The sequence below is a fragment of the Bombina bombina genome, chromosome 8 (genome assembly GCF_027579735.1).
Source record: "Bombina bombina isolate aBomBom1 chromosome 8, aBomBom1.pri, whole genome shotgun sequence".
Lineage (NCBI taxonomy): Eukaryota > Metazoa > Chordata > Amphibia > Anura > Bombinatoridae > Bombina > Bombina bombina.
The window spans coordinates 230,562,816-230,584,760 of NC_069506.1; the positions used below are offsets into that span (position 1 = coordinate 230,562,816).

Sequence of the window (21,945 nt, forward strand, 5' to 3'; positions counted from 1 at the left end):
TCGTAGAGTCTCCGAGTTATCTGCCTTACAATGTGATTCTCCTTATCTGATTTTTCATTCTGATAAGGTAGTCCTGCGTACCAAACCTGGGTTTTTACCTAAGGTGGTATCTAACAAGAATATCAATCAAGAGATTGTTGTTCCATCCTTGTGTCCTAATCCTTCTTCAAAGAAGGAACGTCTATTACACAATTTGGACGTGGTTCGTGCTTTAAAGTTTTACTTACAAGCTACTAAGGATTTTTGACAAACATCTGCTTTGTTTGTTGTTTACTCTGGTCAGAGGATAGGTCAAAAGGCTTTGGCAACCTCTCTTTCTTTTTGGCTAAGAAGCATAATACGCTTAGCCTATGAGACTGCTGGACAGCAGCCCCCGGAAAGAATTACAGCTCATTCTACTACAGCTGTGGCTTCCACTTGGGCCTTTAAAATTAAAGGCTTCTGTTGAAGAGATTTGCAAGGTGGCGACTTGGTCTTCGATTCATACTTTTTCAAAATTCTACAAATTTGATACTTTTGCTTCTTCGGAGGCTATTTTTGGGAGAAAGGCAGTGGTACCTGCCTTGTCCCTCCCTTCATCCGTGTACTTTAGCTTTGGTATTGGTATCCCATAAGTAATGGATGATCCGTGGACTGGATACACCTTACTAGAGAAAACACAATTTATGCTTACCTGATAAATTTATTTCTCTAGTGGTGTATCCAGTCCACGGCCCGCCCTGTCATTTTAAGGCAGGTTATTTTTAAATTTAAACTACAGTCACCACTGCGCCCTATGGTTTCTCCTTTCTCTGCTTGTTTTGGGTTGAATGACTGGATATGGTAGTGAGGGGAGGAGCTATATAACAGCTTTGCTGTGGGTCCTCTTGTAACTTCCTGTTGGGAGTGAGAATATCCCATAAGTAATGGATGATCCGTGGACTGGATACACCACTAGAGAAATAAATTTATCAGGTAAGCATAAATTGTGTTTTACAGTGCCCTCACAATTCACCTGACAATCCCATTGCACCTTCCACCGTGCACAGTAATTGGTTGATGTGCAGGAGCTAATTTATATCTGCCATAATTTAGCCAAACAAAGCAACAAACAACATCCAAGAGGCTTTTTAAAATGTGTATCTCATACATGCAAAACAATGCTTATTTATTTTGCTGTGAATTATTTATGATGCATAAATCAGGGTTCAAAATTTCAAGTCCTAAGCTACTAGCCAGGGCAAAATTTTACTAGCCACTTCTGATCCCACCCACTACCCGTCCACCCCACACCACACCCACTACTCCACCTTCCTTTGCATATGTTTAGCCATTGTGAAACACCTTATTGTGCAGTCATTTTTAATATTGTTTTAACAAACTAAATGATGCTACATACAGTAACAAATTAACAAAAATAAGTGCATAGCATTTAGCAACATCAACTAGGGGTTTTGGGGAAGACAACAGCTGGATAGAAAAAATAATTTGTTGAACTGAGGGAATGCAGAGTGCTGACAGTTATGGAAGATCATAGCAGACCTGTTTATTTTTTTTAATAATTATCTCTCGTTCTTTCTTAACTCTTTATCCACTCCCTCCCCTCTTCAATCTCTTTTTTACCTTCCCCCTTCTTGCTCAGGCAATATCTTCTCTTCACACCCTTTCTTCTCTATTTCTTATTTTCTCTCCACTCTCTCTTAAAGGACCAGTCAATACAGTAGATTTGCATAATCAACAAATGCATGATAAGAAGACAATGCAATAGCACTTAGTCTGAACTTCAAATGAATAGTAGATTTTTGTTAAATAAATTGCAACGTTATGGCTATTTCCACTCCCCCTGTATCATGTGACAGTCATCAGCCAATCACAAATGCATATACGCACATGCTCAGTAGGAGTTGGTGACTCAAAAAGTGTAAATATAAAAAGACTGTGCACATTTTGTTAATTGAAGTAAATTGGAAAGTTGTTTAAAATTGCATGATCTATCTGAATCATGAAGTTTAATTTTGACTTGAGTGTCCCTTTAACTCTTTCTTCTCCACTTTCACTTTTCCTCTCCAATCCCTCTCTCTGCCCCTGTTTACCCTCTCAGACGTAACAGTCTAAGCAGTAATGGGGTCCCAATAGCCCTAGAGGAATAAGGTATCCTTGCCCTTTCATGGATATATAATATCCCTTCAGATAATAGTTTTAGCACATAGCCCAAAATGTGTTTTTGTCAGTGCTGCAGTAGGAGTGTACATTTTGCAAATTCAATGTGCTAACTTTGCTACTTACAACACCCCACCCACAGTGAGTAAATCTTGATTCAAATTCACTCACTAACTTTCACTCGCCACAGTTAAATTTCCACTCGCCAATGACTAGTGGGCAAATCTAAATTTTGAGCCCTGCATAAATACAAAATTGGTTTTATGTCCTTCTAATAATGCGTTTAACTTAATCTCCACACAAATTTTTTAAGGAAAATTAAACATTACAATATACTTTCATAGTTCTTTCCCTGTTTTAGTGTAAAGTATCTTTTGAAATTTGTACTTGTTTTGCATCCTCCCAGAGAGACTGAAGCTCCTTCTTCATACTTAAAGGGGCATGAAACTCACATTTTTTATTTTATTATTTAGATAGAGCATGTGATTTTAAGTAACTTTCCAATTTACTTCTATTAGCTATTTTGTTTTGTTCTCTTAGTATCCTTTTTTGGCTCAGGGGACTGCTGATTGGTGGCTGGGCATATTTACCTCACCCAGTGTGCTCAGCTAGCTCCCAGTAGTGCATGGCTGCTTCTTTAACAATACTAAGAGAATGAAGCATATTAGATTATAGAAGTAAATTGGAAAGTTGTTTATAATTGTATTCTCTATCTGAATCATGAAAAAAAGAGTTTCATATCCCTTTAAGGATGGGGAAATTTGAGCCTGTAACATTTTATACAGTGATTTGTACTCTGAGGTAATCAAACTCATTTCCATCTGTCCGTAATTGGCCACAACAAAGGAGACCAGGATCATGGATTCCACCATGCTTTTCAAGAAGTGTGTCCCTGAACTGCTCTTTATTTGCAGTATCATGTGAATAGTGCTAATATAATTATTGTTTTAAATGATTGCAGTGCTTAACTGCTTAGTGTCCCTTTATAATGAAAATAATGAACTGCACAGGTCAAGATGAACATGTTACGCATCTCTAAAGTATCAAGGAGATCATTTACAGATAAAGGCAAGTCAATAATAATGGTAACTGAAGTATTTCAGCAGTTTCTGATCTTGCTTTGTCTCTTGTGTTCACCTAAAATGATTTGGCTATTTGCCCCTGTTTTTAGTTCCGAGTAAGATTTTACCAAATCTATATAGTGTAGCCCCTGTTTATACAACATTTAAGGCTCCATTTATCATCCTGTGACAGACAGTGGCGTACATATTCACCCTGTTCTGGCTTCCTTTCTGGCGGGCAGCAATCAATGGTCGGGCGAGTTCAGGGAGATTGAAATTCTCCTCCTGTTTGGTGGGGAACAGGGCAGTCTCATGATGTAGTCAAATGGGAGAAAAGGGCTTGATAAAGTGAGCCCATATAGGTTTTCGATTGATTTGGCAAACAGGATAGAGAGGAAACTAAGACGTGGATAGGATACCATGGTTGGGTCATCTGCAGAAGATCATGGGAGGAGGAGAAAAAAACTTGTTCTGTAACTAATGTACAACATAGCAGTTTTACATTCATAAACCTATTCTAAAGACATTCCTAACTTTTTGGCTCTTCCCCATGTTTCCTCTCTCTCCAGCAAACACCCACTGCCATGCTGATCACATCACTGGAACTGGGACGCTGAAGAAGTTACTCCCTGGGTGTAAAAGTGTCATCGCCAAGGACAGTGGTGCCCTCGCTGACATCCACATACAGGAGGGAGACCTCATAAACTTTGGAAACTTTGTGAGTATTAAAAGGGCAGTAGAGATATTTTAAGCCTAATGGCTGCCAGGGAGGGTTGAAGAGAGAAAAAAACTGCTTGATTAACATTATCAGGAAAATGTAAAAGGATTTTAAAGACCTTGTAATTACAAGACATTTCTGTTGGGTTGCTATAGAATATCATATCAGCCAAGTCTTAATGCTTATAAAACAAATTAACATTTTACTGCAATTAATTTTAAATAGCCAAAACCACCATTTCCCTTATTTTGAGCAGCCAATCTGAGCTTTAGTTCAGACAACTTGGCTAGCTATGGTCATAATAATAGTATAAAATGCATTGTTACTTCTACAAGATATGACTAGTCCATGTTTTTCATCCTTGTGGGATTTATCCTCCTGCTAACAGGAAGTGGCAAAGAGCACCACAGCAGAGCTGTATATATAGCTCCTCCCTTCCCTCCACCTCCAGTCATTCTCTTTGCCTGTGTTAGTAATAGGAAGAGGTAAAGTGAGGTGGAACAAGGGTAAGCAACCGAAGAAGCCCGCTTCTGCTACAAAGACAGCATGAAGGGACGGCCCCCGATCTGGGACCTGATCTAGTAGGGGGCAGACTTTCTTTCTTTACCCAGGCTTGAGTAAGAGATGTTCAGGACCCCTGGGCACTGGAAATCGTGACCAACGGGTATCAACTGGAATTCAAAAATTTTCTCCCAAGAGGGAGATTTCTACTTTCACGGTTGTCTGTAAACCAGATAAAAATAGAGGCGTTCTTACGTTGTGTAAAAGACCTCTCTACTATGGGAGTAATTCGTCCCGTTCCAAGATTAGAACAGGGACAGGGATTTTACTCAAATCTTTTCGTGGTTCCCAAAAAAGAGGGAACGTTCAGACCTATTTTAGATCTCAAGAGTCTAAACAAGTTTCTCAGAGTTCCATCCTTCAAGATGGAGACCATCCAAACAATTTTACCTGTGATCAAGGAGGGTCAATATATGACTACCATGGACTTGAAGGATGCATACCTTCATATTCCTATCCACAAGGATCATCATTAGTTCCTAAGGTTTGCCTTCCTGGACAAACATTTTCAGTTCGTGGCTCTTCCTTTTGGGTTGGCCACAGCACCCAGGATCTTCACGAAGGTTCTAGGGTCCCTTCTGGCGGTTCTCAGGCCGCGGGGCATAGCAGTGGCGCCTTATCTGGACGATATTTTGATTCAGGCGTCAACTTATCAGCTGACGAAATCTCATACAGACACAGTGTTGTCCTTTCTGAGAACTCATGGATGGAAGGTGAACCTAGAAAAGAGTTCACTAATTCCACGGACAAGGGTTCCCTTCTTGGGAACTCTTGATAGATTCTGTAGACATGAAAATATTTCTGACTGAGGTCAGAAAGTCAAAAATTCTAAATACATGCCGAGCCCTTCAGTTCAATCCTCGGCCATCAGTGGCTCAGTGTATGGAGGTGATTGGATTGATGGTGGCGGCAATGGACATCATTCCGTTTGCTTGTTTTCATCTCAGACCACTGCAACTGTGCTTGCTCGGACAGTGGAATGGGGACTATGCAAATTTATCTCCTCCGATAAGTCTGGATCCAGAGACCAGAGACTTTCTTCTTTGGTGGTTGTCGCCGGATCATCTGTCCCAAGGGACTTGTTTCCGCAGACCCTCGTGGGTGATAGTGACAACGGACGCCAGCCTACTGGGCTGGGGTGCAGTCTGGAATTCCCTGAAGTCTCAGGGTGTATGGACTCCGGTGGAGTCTCTACTTCCAATCAATATTCTGGAATTGAGAGCAATATTCTATGCGCTTCAGGCATGGCCTCCGTTGGCTTCGGACAAATTCATCAGATTCCAGTCGGACAACATCACGACACTGGCTTACATAAATCATCAGGGGGGGACGTGGAGTTCCTTAGCGATGACAGAAGTATCCAAAATAATTCGATGGGCGGAGACCCACTCTTGTTATCTGTCAGCAATCTACATCCCAGGAGTGGACAACTGGGAAGCGGACTATTTAAGCCGCCAGGCTTTTCATCCGGGGCAGTGGGAACTCCATCCGGAGGTATTTGCCTCACTGATTCTCCGATGGGGCAGACCGGAATTGGATCTGATGGCGTCTCGACAGAATGCCAAGCTCCCAAGATACGGATCCAGGTCGAGGGATCCTCAGGCCGAACTAGTAGATGCCTTGGCAGTGCCTTGGTCGTTCAACCTAGCTTATGTGTTTCCACCGTTTCCTCTCCTTCCCCGGGTGATTGCTCGCATCAAACAGGAGAGAGCTTCGGTAATTCTAATTGCGCCTGCGTGGCCACGCAGGACTTGGTATGCAGATCTAGTGGACATGTCCTCTCTTCCTCGGTGGAAACTCCCAGTGAGACAGGACCTTCTCATTCAAGGTCCTTTCCAATATCCAAATCTAATTTCTCTGCAGTTGACTGCTTGGAGATTGTACGCTTGATTTTATCTAAGTGGGGATTCTCTGATGCGGTCTTTGATACTTTGATTCAGGCACGTAAGCCTGTCACTAGAAAGATCTATCATAAGATATGGTGTAAATATCTTTTTTGGTGTGAATCCAAAGGCTTCTCATGGCGTAAGGTTAGGATTCCCAAGATTCTGTCTTTTCTCCAAGAAGGATTGGAGAAAGGTTTATCAGCGAGTTCCTTAACCTCTTAAGGACATATGACGGAATTTTTCCGTCATAAAACAATTGAGCAAACTGAAAGCTGTGTCCTTAAAGGGTTAAAGGGACAAATCTCTGCTTTGTCAATTTTACTACACAAACGTTTGGCAGATGTTCCAGACGTTCAGTCTTTTTGTCAGGCTTTAACCAGAATTAAAGGGACAGTATACACTCATTTTCATATAACTGCATGTAATAGACACTACTATAAAGAATAAGATGCACAGATACTGATATAAAAATCCAGTATAAAACTGTTTAAAAAACTTACTTAGAAGCTGTCAGTTTGGCTCTGTTGAAAACGTAGCTGGAAAGCCCACTGCAAGTGGCAAATAAGATACTGCCCCCCTCCCCCTCCTTTTACATATGAAAAGACTCTTTACACAAACAGGAGCAAGCTGGAGAAGGTAGCTGACAGTATTCACATAAAACTTTGGGGCTTGGTTAGGAGTCTGAAAAACAGAGCAATGTTATTTAAAAATAAGCAAAACTATACATTTATTTAAAAAAAAAAACTTTATGGGCTATATAAATAGATCATCTACAAAACATATATGCAAAGAAAAAATGAGTGTATAATGTCCCTTTAAGCCTGTGTTTAGACCAATTGCTCCGCCCTGGAGTTTGAATTTAGTTCTCAATGTTCTTCAAGGGGTTCCGTTTGAACCTATGCATTCCATAGATATTAAGCGGTTGTCTTGGAAGGTTTTGTTCTTGGTTGCTATTTCTTCTGCTCGTAGAGTTTGAGCTTTCAGCATTACAATGTGATTCACCTTATCTTCCATTCTGATAAGGTGGTTTTACTTACCAAACCTGGTTTCCTTCCTAAGGTTGTTTCTAATAAGAATATTAATCAGGAAATCGTTGTTCCTTCATTATGTCCTAACCCTTCTTCTAAGAAGGAGCATAAGTTGCATGACTTGGACGTGGTCCATGCCTTGAAGTTTTACTTGCAGACGACTAAGGATTTCCGTCAATCATCTTCATTATTCATTGTTTTTTCTGGAAAGCGTAGGGGTCAGAAAGCTACGGCTACCTCTCTTTCTTTTTGGCTGAAGAGTATCATTCGTCTGGCATATGAGACTGCTGGACATCAGCTGTGGCTTCCTCATGGGCATTTAAAAACAATGCTACTGTTGAACAGATTTGCAAGGCTGCGACTTGGTCGTCTCTTCACACTTTTTCCAAATTTGATACTTTTGCTTCTTCTGAGGCTGGTTTTGGGAGAAAGATTCTTCAAGCAGTGGTGCCTTCCGTTTAGGTTCCTGTCTTGTCCCTCCCTTTAATCTGTGTCCTGTTGCTTTGGTATTGTATCCCACAAGTAAGGATGACATCCGTGGACTCGTCATATCTTGTAGAAGAAAAGTAAATTTATGCTTACCTGATAAATTAATTTGTTCTACGATATGACGAGTCCACGGCCCACCCTGTCATTTTTAAGACAGATTTATTTTATTTTATATTTTTTATCAACTTCAGTCACCTCTGCACCTTTAGCTTTTCCTTTCTCTTCCTAACTTCGGTCGAATGACTGGAGGTGGAGGGAAGGGAGGAGCTATATATACAGCTCTGCTGTGGTGCTCTTTGCGACTTCATGTTAGCAGGAGGATAAATCCCACAAGTAAGGATGAAATCCGTGGACTCGTCATATCGTAGAAGAAATTAATTTATCAGGTAAGCATAAATTTACTTTTTGCAGAGGTTATCTGATCAGTCCCATTAGGAAAAGATATGTTGCAGAGTTAGCCTCAAAGTCAGCAGTGTGCATTTCAAGTTCTGAGGTTTAGAGATTGCTCAGTTTTCATAGCTAATTTTACATGAAAATTGGCAAAATTAATAAAGACAATAGATATATTGCAAAGTTGTTTCATTACGCATAACTAAACACTTTTATATAAAATTCTCAAGGTGTTTAATTACCTTGCTACCTATGACCCTCTAAAGCAGTGATGGATAACTTCCTAACATACAGGCGCCACAATGTTTTATAAGATTTAAGGGCAGTTTATAAATGTATGACTATTAAACATAAATATATTTCCATAAAGGGACAGTGTAGCAAAAAATTAAAACACAATATTTGTGTCAAGCATAATGTGTGTGTGTGTATATACAGGCAGTCCCTGGGTTACAGACATCCGACTTAAGTACAACTCGTACTTACAAACGGAGAAAATAAAGCTTTATCGCCAATCCTTCTTTCCAGGATAACCCAAAATACCCAAATCCAATTGTCACAAGGACAGAAAGTGATGTGAAATGTTCTGAACAGGGGCACAGATAGCAAAACAAACTTTTCTGTATGCTATCCAAAACTAAAAAAAATGTTTGGCTAGAGTTTTACCCCCCAAAAAGTGCCTGTTCCAACTTACATACAAATTCAACTTAAGAACAAACATATATATATATATATAACATTCCCTGTTCTGATATCGGCTTTGTGTACGGATGTAATTTACACTCCCCACACAGCTTGTTCTTTAGTTACAGCCCCTGGTTGGTTACTGATCAGATAAGGAAGCTTATGAACGGTAACAGAAATAAAATAATTGTGCCGCCCTCCAGACAATTAAACTTGCTGCAAGGGTTATCTAAAAAATAAATCAGGCACTGCAGAGACATCGGCAGCTGCAATTTACACTTACTGCTCCATGAACTTATGTGCTTGTAGGGTTAAACAGTAAATTTAAAAAAACTTTAATAAATCGGGTAGAGCATGCAATTTTAAACAACTTTACAATTTTCCTTTTATCATCAAATTTGCTTTGTTCTCTTGGTATTCCTTGTTGAAGGTTAAACCAAGGTAGGCTCATATGTTAATTTCTAAGCCCTTGAAGGCCTTCTCTTATCTCAGTGCATTTTATTAGCTTATGACAGTGCTAGTTTTATGTGTGCCATAACTTTCTGCTCACTCCCGTGCAGTTGAGTCAGCACTAATTGGCTGAAAAGCAAGTTTGTAAAAAGCACTGAGGTAAGCGGGCAGTTTGTAAAGGCTTAGATACAAAGTAATCACAGAGGTAGAAAGTGTATTAATATAGCAGTGTTGGTTATGCAGAACTGGGGAATGAGTAATAAAGGAATACTTTTTACACAATAACAATTTTCAAGTAGACTGTCTCTTTAAATTCACAGAGCAGTGAGTATAAATAGTGTAAATTGCAGCTGCTGATGTCTCTGCAGCACCTGATATATTCAGATAACCTGGGCAGCACATAATTAGCCTATGAGCCCAGCTGTTTGTAGATCACCCGCAAAAGAGCCGATTACAACAGTGCAACACTCGTCAGGGACCTCTACCCATTTGACCCACTATAAATGTTAGCTTGTATACCACCTATGTTTATAGCGCTGCGGAATCTGTTGGCACTCTACAAATACCTGATGATGATGATTATTTTTTTTTTCTTTTCATGGTTCCTAAACTTCCCTATTTTATCAATTACTCACTAGGGACTGTTAAAGAAGTTGTGTGGGGAGTGTAAATTATGTCCCTGCACAAAGCTGTTGTCAGCTCTTCCAGACAAGTTAATTTTATTTACTTTTAACCCCTTTAACGGCAAAATATTTGTGCCAATGGCACTGTGTGTATGTGTGTGTATGTATGTATGTATGTATTATATATATCTCCGCCTATACAAGGAGAAACAGCGCACATGGGTTTTAAATCCTTTATTTTATTTTTTTACATTTTAATAGCAAGTCTTTGTTTTTACATAACATTTTACCAAACAATAAGTTGATATTGGATGAAGATATATATAAAACAGCGCTTGGACTTAAAATACTTTTGCCTCTCTCTATGAACCCCCTTCCTGGTCACGAAATTAAAATGAATTGTAGTTGAGAGTGGCGCTACTAAAAGCTAAAAAGTATTAAAAACTAGGATATGAAATAAATATGTTACCTACTGATTTTATGTATATATTTTACCCAAATTAATAAAAAATCAAATTTCCTTAAAGAAATACGTATACATCTGATAGATTATGAATTTAGAAAAAACACAAATGTTCTATTCATATAAATTTCAAATACATTTTAGTATAATCAAAAGTTTTTATTAAATTACAATCATATGCTAAGAATAAACTAAAATTTATCAGATAAAATACACAGCTGTATATCTATATATATAAAATATTTCACTAATGACTCACAAAGTAAAAACAGATATTAATGTGATAAAATATGGATGAGAGAGCCCAGATAATTTTGAGTCTTTCCTAGTAAAGTAACGATGTCCACAAATATTACTTAGAGATGTGGTCTGTATATTGAAACACAAGGATTTGTTGAAAAGATCCTTTTAGTACTATAATTGTTTCAAACAGTTCATATAGTGTCCAAGTTCAATTGATAAAGTATCAAAGCACAGATGATTAGGGTGGCAGAATTCCCGAATAAATGTTAAAAATCCAGTGTTTAGCAGGGCAACAGTCTTGTTTGTGTGTTATTTACAGTAGACTTAAATGACACTTTATGAGGTATATAACTTTAAGAGGTGTATCTTAGCCGCTATATAAGTGGTCTTACCTCCTCCTGTCTGGAACCTGCGTACAAAGAGTACTAAGTGCAGGAAGATTAACGGACCTCACACAGATCTACACCTGCGTACACCAGTGTACTAAGAGCAGGTGAAGAAGCTATCGGTTTATAGGAGAGCTTGCGCAAGCTGAAGAAAACCGAATCGCTGCATCGCTACGCTTACCCAAACTAAAAAGACCGGTAAGCCTAGAGACTTCAAATCCATTCATAAAGAGGTAAGACCACCCATGAAGCGGGGTTAACTCGTGAAGGAGGAGGTAAGACCACTTATATAGCGGCTAAGATACACCTCTTAAAGTTATATACCTCATAAAGTGTCATTTAAGTCTACTGTAAATAACACACAAACAAGACTGTTGCCCTGCTAAACACTGGATTTTTAACATTTATTCGGGAATTCTGCCACCCTAATCATCTGTGCTTTGATACTTTATCAATTGAACTTGGACACTATATGAACTGTTTGAAACAATTATAGTACTAAAAGGATCTTTTCAACAAATTCAACAAATCCTTTTGTTTCAATATACAGACCACATCTCTAAGTAATATTTGTGGACATCGTTACTTTACTAGGAAAGACTCAAAATTATCTGGGCTCTCTCATCCATATTTTATCACATTAATATCTGTTTTTACTTTGTGAGTCATTAGTGAAATATTTTATATATATAGATATACAGCTGTGTATTTTATCTGATAAATTTTAGTTTATTCTTAGCATATGATTGTAATTTAATAAAAACTTTTGATTATACTAAAATGTATTTGAAATTTATATGAATAGAACATTTGTGTTTTTTCTAAATTCATAATCTATCAGAGGTATACGTATTTCTTTAAGGAAATTTGATTTTTTATTAATTTGGGTAAAATATATACATAAAATCAGTAGGTAACATATTTATTTCATATCCTAGTTTTTAATAAGTCGATATTGTCACATGTAGCTCTTTATGTTTTTTTTGTTTAATATTATTTCCTTGTTTTATTTACCCATTTAGCTGCATCTGCTAAATGATTACAAATTAATACACTATATGTGTGTATGTATATATAAACAAATACATGTTGTTGTAATTTAAATAGCACATCAGCATTGATTGTCACTTTTGCTTGTTGGTTCTTTCTGTAAAACATTATTGCCTCTTTTGGTTCCCTGCAGTCTCTGGAGGCTCGTTCTACCCCCGGACACACTGATGGCTGCCTTACGTATGTGCTGAACGATAAAAGTATGGCGTTCACTGGGGATGCCTTGCTCATCAGAGGCTGTGGTCGCACCGACTTCCAGCAAGGTAAATACTGTAGGAGGATGATAGGCTGTGTAAATAGGAAGTTATTATGAACAATAAACTCGGTGACACCTCATCTGTAGTAGTTGGTCCAGTTCTGGAGGCAGCTCTAAAAATACACAGTCAAAATGGTAAAGTGCTTTAAGGTGAAGATGAAATTAAACTTTAATAATTCAGAGAGAGCATTTAATTAACAACTTTTCAATTTACTTCTATTATATAATTTTCTTCACTCTTTTTGCTGAAAAGCAAACCTAGGCAGGCTCAGAAACGGCCGTGCTCTACTGGGAGCTTGCTGCTGATTGGTGGCTACGCAGAAATGCCTTTTGTCATTGGCTAAACCAATGTGTTCAGCTAGCTCCCAGTAGTGCATTGCAGCTCCTTCACTATATTGACCTTTTAACTTTACGTAATTCTGCTGACATGTTTCCTAACACAGAAGCAAGTTCATTGACTTTGTTTAATAATATGTATCTGACAAAATTAAGCTTACCAAGGGTGTATCCCTGTTAATAGCATCTTGTAAATAGTACTAACATAAAGGATAGAAAGCCATCTTTTTGCAACTAACTTGCAATGTAGTTCTAAACTGTTATACTCATTGGAAGGTAGAAATGACCATTTGCTTTTTTTGCAGGTTGCCCCAGCACTCTGTACCATTCTGTGCACAGCAAGATCTTCACGCTGCCTGATAGCTGTTTCCTCTACCCTGCACATGACTATACAGGTCAGTAGAGTTAATGATGGTTCTTAGATTTCTGTTGACAGCAAAGCTTTATGTTTATGCTGATTGACACTAATATCCATATTATGCATTTCCTAGTTGTTCCTTTTCACATGGGCACAAATATCATAATAGTCACAGTAACACAGCCATGATGTAAGTTGTATACAAAATCATTAAAACATTAAAAACCTGAGCCAGTAATTGTGCAATCTTGTTTACCTCTGGGATACTTAAGAGGTCTGTGGTACAGTAATGGGTTAAAGGGACAGTCTACCATAGAATTGTTATAGTTTGTTTTAAAAGATAGATAATCCCTTTATTACCCATTCCCCAGTTTTGCATAAACAGTTATATTAATAAACTTTTTACCTCTGTGATTACCTTGTATCTAAGAACCTTCTTCCAGCCCCCTGATCACATGACTGTGACTGTTTATTATGTATTGTCTTAAATTTAGCATTGTGTTGTGCTAAATCTTAAATAACCCCCTGTGCCTGAACACAGTGTTATCTATATAGCCCACGTGTACTTTCTGTCTCTTTGTGTTGAAAAGAGATTTAAAAAGCATGTGCTAAGAGGCAGCCCTCAAAGGCTTAGAAATTAGCATATGAGCCTACCTATGTTTAGTTTAAACTAAGAATACTAAGAGAAAAAAGCAAATTTGATGATAAAAGTAAATTGGAAAGTTGATTAAAATTACAAGTCCTATCTGAATAATGAAAGTTTAATTTATTCTAGACTGTCCCTTTAACTCCAGCACAAAAGCAAATAAAATGTATTACTAATATCAATCAATAACCAGAGCCTCAGTCAACCTCTGTGAGATTAATATCTGTTAGATCACAAAAGTGAAGCTGTTGTTGGTAACGGGTACTGTGACATTTAGGTAGGATACCTTGTAATGTGGGTACAGTGTGTATAAAATGTTTTGTGGCTTAGTGTAGTTAGTGATTATTAATTGTAAAATAACTATGATATCTTACCTCCCAACTCCTTTACTACAGGGCAAACTGTGACAACTGTGGAGGAAGAGAAGCGTCTGAACCCACGGCTGACTAAAAGCGAAGCAGAGTTTGTGAATATTATGAATAACTTGAACCTGCCTAGACCTGCACAGATAGGTAAGGAACTGAAGTCTATATGGGAAATAACAGGGATCCCTATCGGTTTATAGGATTTATTATCTCTTATATGCTGCTCAGTTCCGTTCATCAACGTGGAATATTCTTACTATAATACTAAGTCGCTACTTTTAGTGTGGCTGTGCTGTAACCTGCCTATACACATACTACACATTCCATTCATTTGTGTCCCTTATTCCCTAGGGATATCATCTAAACTTGTCTGGCTGCACATTTCCTTATTACATCTTCTGACAAACTGCACTGTAGAACATATTTGTGCTCTCAAGACTTTTTAAAAACATAATTTATGTAAGAACTTACCTGATAAATTCATTTCTTTCATATTGGCAAGAGTCCATGAGCTAGTGACATATGGGATATACAATCCTACTAGGAGGGGCAAAGTTTCCCAAACCTCAAAATGACTATAAATACACCCCTCACCACACCCACAATTCAGTTTAACGAATAGCCAAGCAGTGGGGTGATAAAGAAAGGAGTAGAAAGCATCAACAAAGGAAATTTGGAAATAATTGTGCTTTATACAAAAAATCATAACCACCATAAAAAGGGTGGGCCTCATGGACTCTTGCCAATATGAAAGAAATGAATTTATCAGGTAAGTTCTTACATAAATTATGTTTTCTTTCATGTAATTGGCAAGAGTCCATGAGCTAGTGACATATGGGATATCAATACCCAAGATGTGGAGTCTTCCACTCAAGAGTCACTAGAGAGGGAGGGAATAAAAATAAAAACAGCCATATTTCGCTGAAAAAATTAATCCACAACCCAAAAAAATAAGTTTATTTTCATGTTTGAAAGAAAAAAACTTAAATCAAAAAGCAGAAGAATCAAACTGAAACAGCTGCCTGAAGAACTTTTCTACCAAAAACTGCTTCCGAAGAAGCAAATACATCAAAACGGTAGAATTTAGTAAATGTATGCAAAGAGGACCAAGTCGCCGCTTTGCAAATCTGATCAACTGAAACTTCATTCTTAAAAGCCCACGAAGTGGAGACTGATCTAGTAGAATGAGCTGTAATTCTCTGAGGCGGGGGCCTGACCCAACTCCAAATAAGCTTGATGAATCAAAAGTTTCAACCAAGAAGCCAAGTAAATAGCAGAAGCCTTCTGACCTTTCCTAGGACCAGAAAATAAAACAAATAGACTGGAAGTCTTCCTGAAATCTTTAGTAGCTTCCACATAATATTTCAAAGCTCTTACCACATCCAAAGAATGTAAGGATCTCTCCAAAGAATTCTTGGGATTAGGACACAAGGAAGGGACAACAATTTCCCTACTAATGTTGTTAGAATTCACAACCTTAGGTAAAAATTGAAAAGAAGTCCGCAAAACTGCCTTATCCTGATGAAAAATCAGAAAAGGAGACTCACAAGAAAGAGCAGATAGCTCAGAAACTCTTCTAGCAGAAGAGATAGCCAAAAGGAACAACACTTTCCAAGAAAGTAGTTTAATGTCCAAAGAATGCATAGGCTCAAATGGGAGGAGCCTGTAAAGCCTTCAGAACCAAATTAAGACTCCAAGGAGGAGAAATTGATTTAATGACAGGCTTAATACGAACTAAAGCCTGTACAAAACAGTGAATATCAGGAAGTATAGCAATCTTTCTGTGAAATAAAACAGAAAGAGCGGAGATTTGTCCTTTCAAGGAACTTGCAGACAAACCCTTATCCAAACCATCCTGAAGGAACTGTAAAATTCTAGGAATTCTAAAAGAATGCCAGGAGAATTTCTGAGAAGAACACCATGAAATGTAAGTCTTCCAAACTCTATAATAAATCTTTCTAGAGACAGATTTACGAGCTTGTAACATAGTATTAATCACTGAGTCAGAGAAACCTCTATGACTTAGAACTAAGCGTTCAATTTCCACACCTTCAAATTTAATGATTTGAGATCCTGATGGAAAAACGGACCTTGAGATAGTAGTAGGTCTGGCCGTAACGGAAGTGGCCAAGGCGGGCAACTGGACATCCGAACCAGATCCGCATACCAAAACCTGTGTGGCCATCCTGGAGCCACCAGCAACACAAAAGACTGTTCCATGATGATTTTGGAGATCACTCTTGGAAGGAGAACTAGAGACGGGAAGATGTAAGCAGGTTGGTAACACCAAGGAAGTGTCAGCGCATCCACTGCTTCCGCCTGAACATCCCTGGTCCTGGACAGGTATCTGGGAAGTTTCTTGTTTTAGATGAGAGGCCATGAGATCTATCTCTGGAAGCCCCCACATCTGAACAATCTGAGAAAACACATCTGGATGGAGAGACAACTCCCCTGGATGTAAAGTCTGGCGGCTGAGATAATCCGCCTCCCAATTGTCTACACCTGGGATATGCACCGCAGAGATTAGACAGTAGCTGGATTCCACCAGGCAAGTATCTGAGATACTTCTTTCATAGCTAGGGGACTGTGAGTCCCACCCTGATGATTGACATCAGTTGTAATATTGTCTGTCTGAAAACAAATGAACGGTTCTCTCTTTAGCAGAGGCCAGAACTGAGGAGCCCTGAGAATTGCACGGAGTTCTAAAATATTTATTGGTAATCTCGCCTCTTGAGATTTCCAAACCCCTTGTGCTGTCAGAGATCCCCAAACAGCTCCCCAACCTGAAAGACTTGCATCTGTTGAGATCACAGTCCAGGTTGGCCGAACAAAAGAAGCCCCTTGAACCAAACGATGGTGATCTATCCACCATGTCAGAGAGTGTCGTACATTGGGATTCAAGGATATTAATTGTGATATCTTTGTATAATCCCTGTACCATTAATTCAGCATACAAAGCTGTAGAGGTCTCATGTGAAAATGAGCAAAGGGGATCGCATCCGATGCTGCAGTCATGAGACCTAAAACTTCCATGCACATAGCCACTGCAGGGAACGACTGAGACTGAAGGAGCCGACATGCTGCGACCAATTTTAAACGTCTCTTGTCTGTTAGAGACAGAGTCATGGACACTGAATCTATCTGGAAGCCTAAAAAGGTGACCTTTGTCTGAGGCATCAAGAAACTTTTTGGTAAATTGATCCTCCAACCATGTTTCCGAAGAAACACTAGTTGATTCGTGTGAGATTCTGCAGTATGTAAAGACTGAGCTAGTACCAAGATTTCTTCTGTTAAGTGTGATCAGTCCACGGGTCATCATTACTTCTGGGATATTACTCCTCCCCAACAGGAAGTGCAAGAGGATTCACCCAGCAGAGCTGCATATAGCTCCTCCCCTCTACGTCACTCCCAGTCATTCTCTTGCACCCAACGACTAGATAGGATGTGTGAGAGGACTATGGTGATTATACTTAGTTTTATATCTTCAATCAAAAGTTTGTTATTTTAAAATAGCACCGGAGTGTGTTATTATCTCTCTGGCAGAGTTTGAAGAAGAATCTACCAGAGTTTTTGTTATGATTTTAGCCGGAGTAGTTAAGATCATATTGCTGTTTCTCGGCCATCTGAGGAGAGGTAAACTTCAGATCAGGGGACAGCGGGCAGATGAATCTGCATAGAGGTATGTAGCAGTTTTTTATTTTCTGACAATGGAATTCATGAGAAAATCCTGCTATACCGATATAATGTCATGTATGTATACTTTACACTTCAGTATTCTGGGGAATGGTACTTCACTAGAATTACACTGTAAGAAATACATAAAGCTGTTTAATAACTAGAGATTATGTTTAACGTTTTTGCTGGAATGTAAAATCGTTTTCATTTGCTGAGGTACTGTGTGAATAAATGTTTGGGCACTATTTTTCCACTTGGCAGTTGCTTAATCTGTTTTCTGACAGTTTCTGTTCTCCCTCACTGCTGTGTGTGAGGGGGAGGGGCCGTTTTTTGGCGCTTTTACTACGCATCAAATATTTCAGTCAGCAACTCATTGTATTCCCTGCATGATCCGGTTCATCTCCACAGAGCTCAGGGGTCTTCAAAACTTATTTTGAGGGAGGTAATTTCTCTCAGCAGAGCTGTGAGAATTATAGTTTGACTGAGATAAAAAACGTTTATTCTGTAATTTGTTTCCTGCTTTCAGAATTTGTTATCTTTGCTAATGGGATTAAACCTTTGCTAAAGTTGTGTTGTTTACAAGGATTGAGGCTATAACTGTTTCAATTTATTAATTTTCAACTGTCATAGATCTTCTGTGCTTCTTAAAGGCACAGTACGTTTTAATATTATTCTAATTGAATTGTATTTCCAAGTTGCAAGTTTATTTGCTAGTGTGTTAAACATGTCTGATTCAGAGGATGATAGCTGTGTCATTTGTTGCAATGCCAAAGTGGAGCCCAATAGAAATTTATGTACTAACTGTATTGATGCTACTTTAAATAAAAGTCAATCTGTACAAATTGAACAAATTTCACCAAACAACGAGGGGAGAGTTATGCCGACTAACTCGCCTCACGTGTCAGTACCTACATCTCCCGCTCAGAGGGAGGTGCGTGATATTGTAGCGCCGAGTACATCTGGGCGGCCATTACAAATCACATTACAGGATATGGCTACTGTTATGACTGAGGTTTTGGCTAAATTACCAGAACTAAGAGGTAAGCGTGATCACTCTGGGGTGAGAACAGAGTGCGCTGATAATATTAGGGCCATGTCAGACACTGCGTCACAGGTGGCAGAACATGAGGACGGAGAACTTCATTCTGTGGGTGACGGTTCTGATCCAAACAGACTGGATTCAGATATTTCAAATTTTAAATTTAAACTGGAAAACCTCCGTGTATTACTAGGGGAGGTGTTAGCGGCTCTGAATGATTGTAACACAGTTGCAATACCAGAGAAAATGTGTAGGTTGGATAAATATTTTGCGGTACCGACGAGTACTGAGGTTTTTCCTATACCTAAGAGACTTACTGAAATTGTTACTAAGGAGTGGGATAGACCCGGTGTGCCGTTCTCACCCCCTCCGATATTTAGAAAAATGTTTCCAATAGACGCCACCACAAGGGACTTATGGCAAACGGTCCCTAAGGTGGAGGGAGCAGTTTCTACCTTAGCTAAGCGTACCACTATCCCGGTGGAGGATAGCTGTGCTTTTTCAGATCCAATGGATAAAAAGTTAGAGGGTTACCTTAAGAAAATGTTTGTTCAACAAGGTTTTATATTGCAACCCCTTGCATGCATTGCGCCGATCACGGCTGCAGCGGCATTCTGGATTGAGTCTCTGGAAGAGAACATTGGTTCAGCTACTCTGGACGACATTACGGACAGGCTTAGAGTCCTTAAACTAGCTAATTCATTCATTTCGGAGGCCGTAGTACATCTTACTAAACTTACGGCGAAGAATTCAGGATTCGCCATTCAGGCACGCAGGGCGCTGTGGCTAAAATCCTGGTCAGCTGATGTTACTTCTAAGTCTAAATTGCTTAATATACCTTTCAAAGGGCAGACCTTATTCGGGCCCGGGTTGAAAGAGATTATCGCTGACATTACAGGAGGTAAAGGCCATGCCCTGCCTCAGGACAAAGCCAAAGCCAAGACTAGACAGTCTAATTTTCGTTCCTTTCGTAATTTCAAAGCAGGAGCAGCATCAACTTCCTCTGCACCAAAACAGGAAGGAGCTGTTGCTCGCTACAGACAAGGCTGGAAACCTAACCAGTCCTGGAACAAGGGCAAGCAGACTAGGAAACCTGCTGCTGCCCCTAAAACAGCATGAATTGAGGGCTCCCGATCCGGGATCGGATCTAGTGGGGGGCAGACTTTCTCTCTTCGCCCAGGCTTGGGCAAGAGATGTTCAGGATCCCTGGGCGCTAGAGATAATATCTCAGGGATACCTTCTGGACTTCAAATACTCTCCTCCAAGAGAGAGATTTCATCTGTCAAGATTGTCAACAATCCAGACAAAGAAAGAGGCGTTTCTACGCTGCGTACAAGAGCTCTTGTTAATGGGAGTAATCCATCCAGTTCCACGATCGGAACAGGGACAGGGGTTTTACTCAAATCTGTTTGTGGTTCCCAAAAAAGAGGGAACTTTCAGACCAATCCTGGACTTAAAGATCCTAAACAAATTCCTAAGAGTTCCATCGTTCAAGATGGAGACTATTCGGACAATTTTACCTATGATCCAAGAAGGTCAGTACATGACCACTGTAGATTTAAAAGATGCTTACCTTCACATACCGATTCACAAAGATCATTATCGGTACCTAAGGTTTGCCTTCCTAGACAGGCATTACCAGTTTGTGGCTCTTCCATTCGGATTGGCTACAGCTCCAAGAATCTTCACAAAGGTTCTGGGTGCTCTTCTGGCGGTACTAAGACCGCGGGGAATCTCGGTAGCTCCATACCTAGACGACATTCTGATACAAGCTTCAAGCTTTCAAACTGCCAAGTCTCATACAGAGTTAGTGCTGGCATTTCTAAGGTCACATGGATGGAAGGTGAACGAAAAGAAAAGTTCACTCGTTCCACTCACAAGAGTTCCCTTCCTGGGGACTCTTATAGATTCTGTAGAAATGAAGATTTACCTGACAGAGGACAGGCTAACAAGACTTCAAAGTGCTTGCCGCACCCTTCATTCCATTCAACACCCGTCAGTGGCTCAATGCATGGAGGTAATCGGCTTAATGGTAGCGGCAATGGACATAGTACCCTTTGCACGCTTACACCTCAGACCACTGCAACTGTGCATGCTAAGTCAGTGGAATGGGGATTACTCAGACTTATCCCCTTCTCTGAATCTGGATCAAGAGACCAGAAATTCTCTTCTATGGTGGCTTTCTCGGCCACATCTGTCCAGGGGGATGCCATTCAGCAGACCAGACTGGACAATTGTAACAACAGACGCCAGCCTTCTAGGTTGGGGTGCCGTCTGGAATTCTCTGAAGGCTCAGGGACAATGGAGTCAGGAGGAGAGTCTCCTGCCAATATACATTCTGGAATTGAGAGCAGTTCTCAATGCCCTCCTGGCTTGGCCCCAGTTGACAACTCGGGGGTTCATCAGGTTTCAGTCGGACAACATCACGACTGTAGCTTACATCAACCATCAGGGAGGGACAAGAAGCTCCCTAGCTATGATGGAAGTATCAAAGATAATTCGCTGGGCAGAGTCTCACTCTTGCCACCTGTCAGCAATCCACATCCCGGGAGTGGAGAACTGGGAGGCGGATTTCTTAAGTCGTCAGACTTTTCATCCGGGGGAGTGGGAACTTCATCCGGAGGTCTTTGCCCAAATACTTCGACGTTGGGGCAAACCAGAGATAGATCTCATGGCGTCTCGACAGAACGCCAAGCTTCCTCGTTACGGGTCCAGATCCAGGGATCCAGGAGCAGTCCTGATAGATGCTCTGACAGCACCTTGGGACTTCAGGATGGCTTACGTGTTTCCACCCTTCCCGTTGCTTCCTCGATTGATTGCCAGAATCAAACAAGAGAGAGCATCAGTGATTCTAATAGCACCTGCGTGGCCACGCAGGACTTGGTATGCAGACCTGGTGGACATGTCATCCTGTCCACCTTGGTCTCTACCTCTGAAACAGGACCTTCTGATACAGGGTCCCTTCAAACATCAAAATCTAACTTCTCTGAAGCTGACTGCTTGGAAATTGAACGCTTGATTTTATCAAGACGTGGGTTTTCTGAGTCAGTTATTGATACCTTAATACAGGCTAGGAAACCTGTTACCAGAAAGATTTAC

General features: G+C 39.8%; 1 protein-coding gene across 1 annotated transcript in view; it reads left to right on the forward strand.

Annotated features, from left to right (window-relative positions):
- Nucleotides 1-21,945, forward strand: part of ETHE1 (ETHE1 persulfide dioxygenase) — a 45,055-nt gene that overhangs the window by 16,097 nt on the left and 7,013 nt on the right. Inside the window, exons 3-6 of the mRNA XM_053691209.1 lie at nucleotides 3,770-3,918; nucleotides 12,305-12,434; nucleotides 13,069-13,158; nucleotides 14,163-14,279. Coding sequence (XP_053547184.1) covers nucleotides 3,770-3,918; nucleotides 12,305-12,434; nucleotides 13,069-13,158; nucleotides 14,163-14,279 — 486 coding nt within the window. The remainder of the gene's footprint in view (nucleotides 1-3,769; nucleotides 3,919-12,304; nucleotides 12,435-13,068; nucleotides 13,159-14,162; nucleotides 14,280-21,945) is intronic.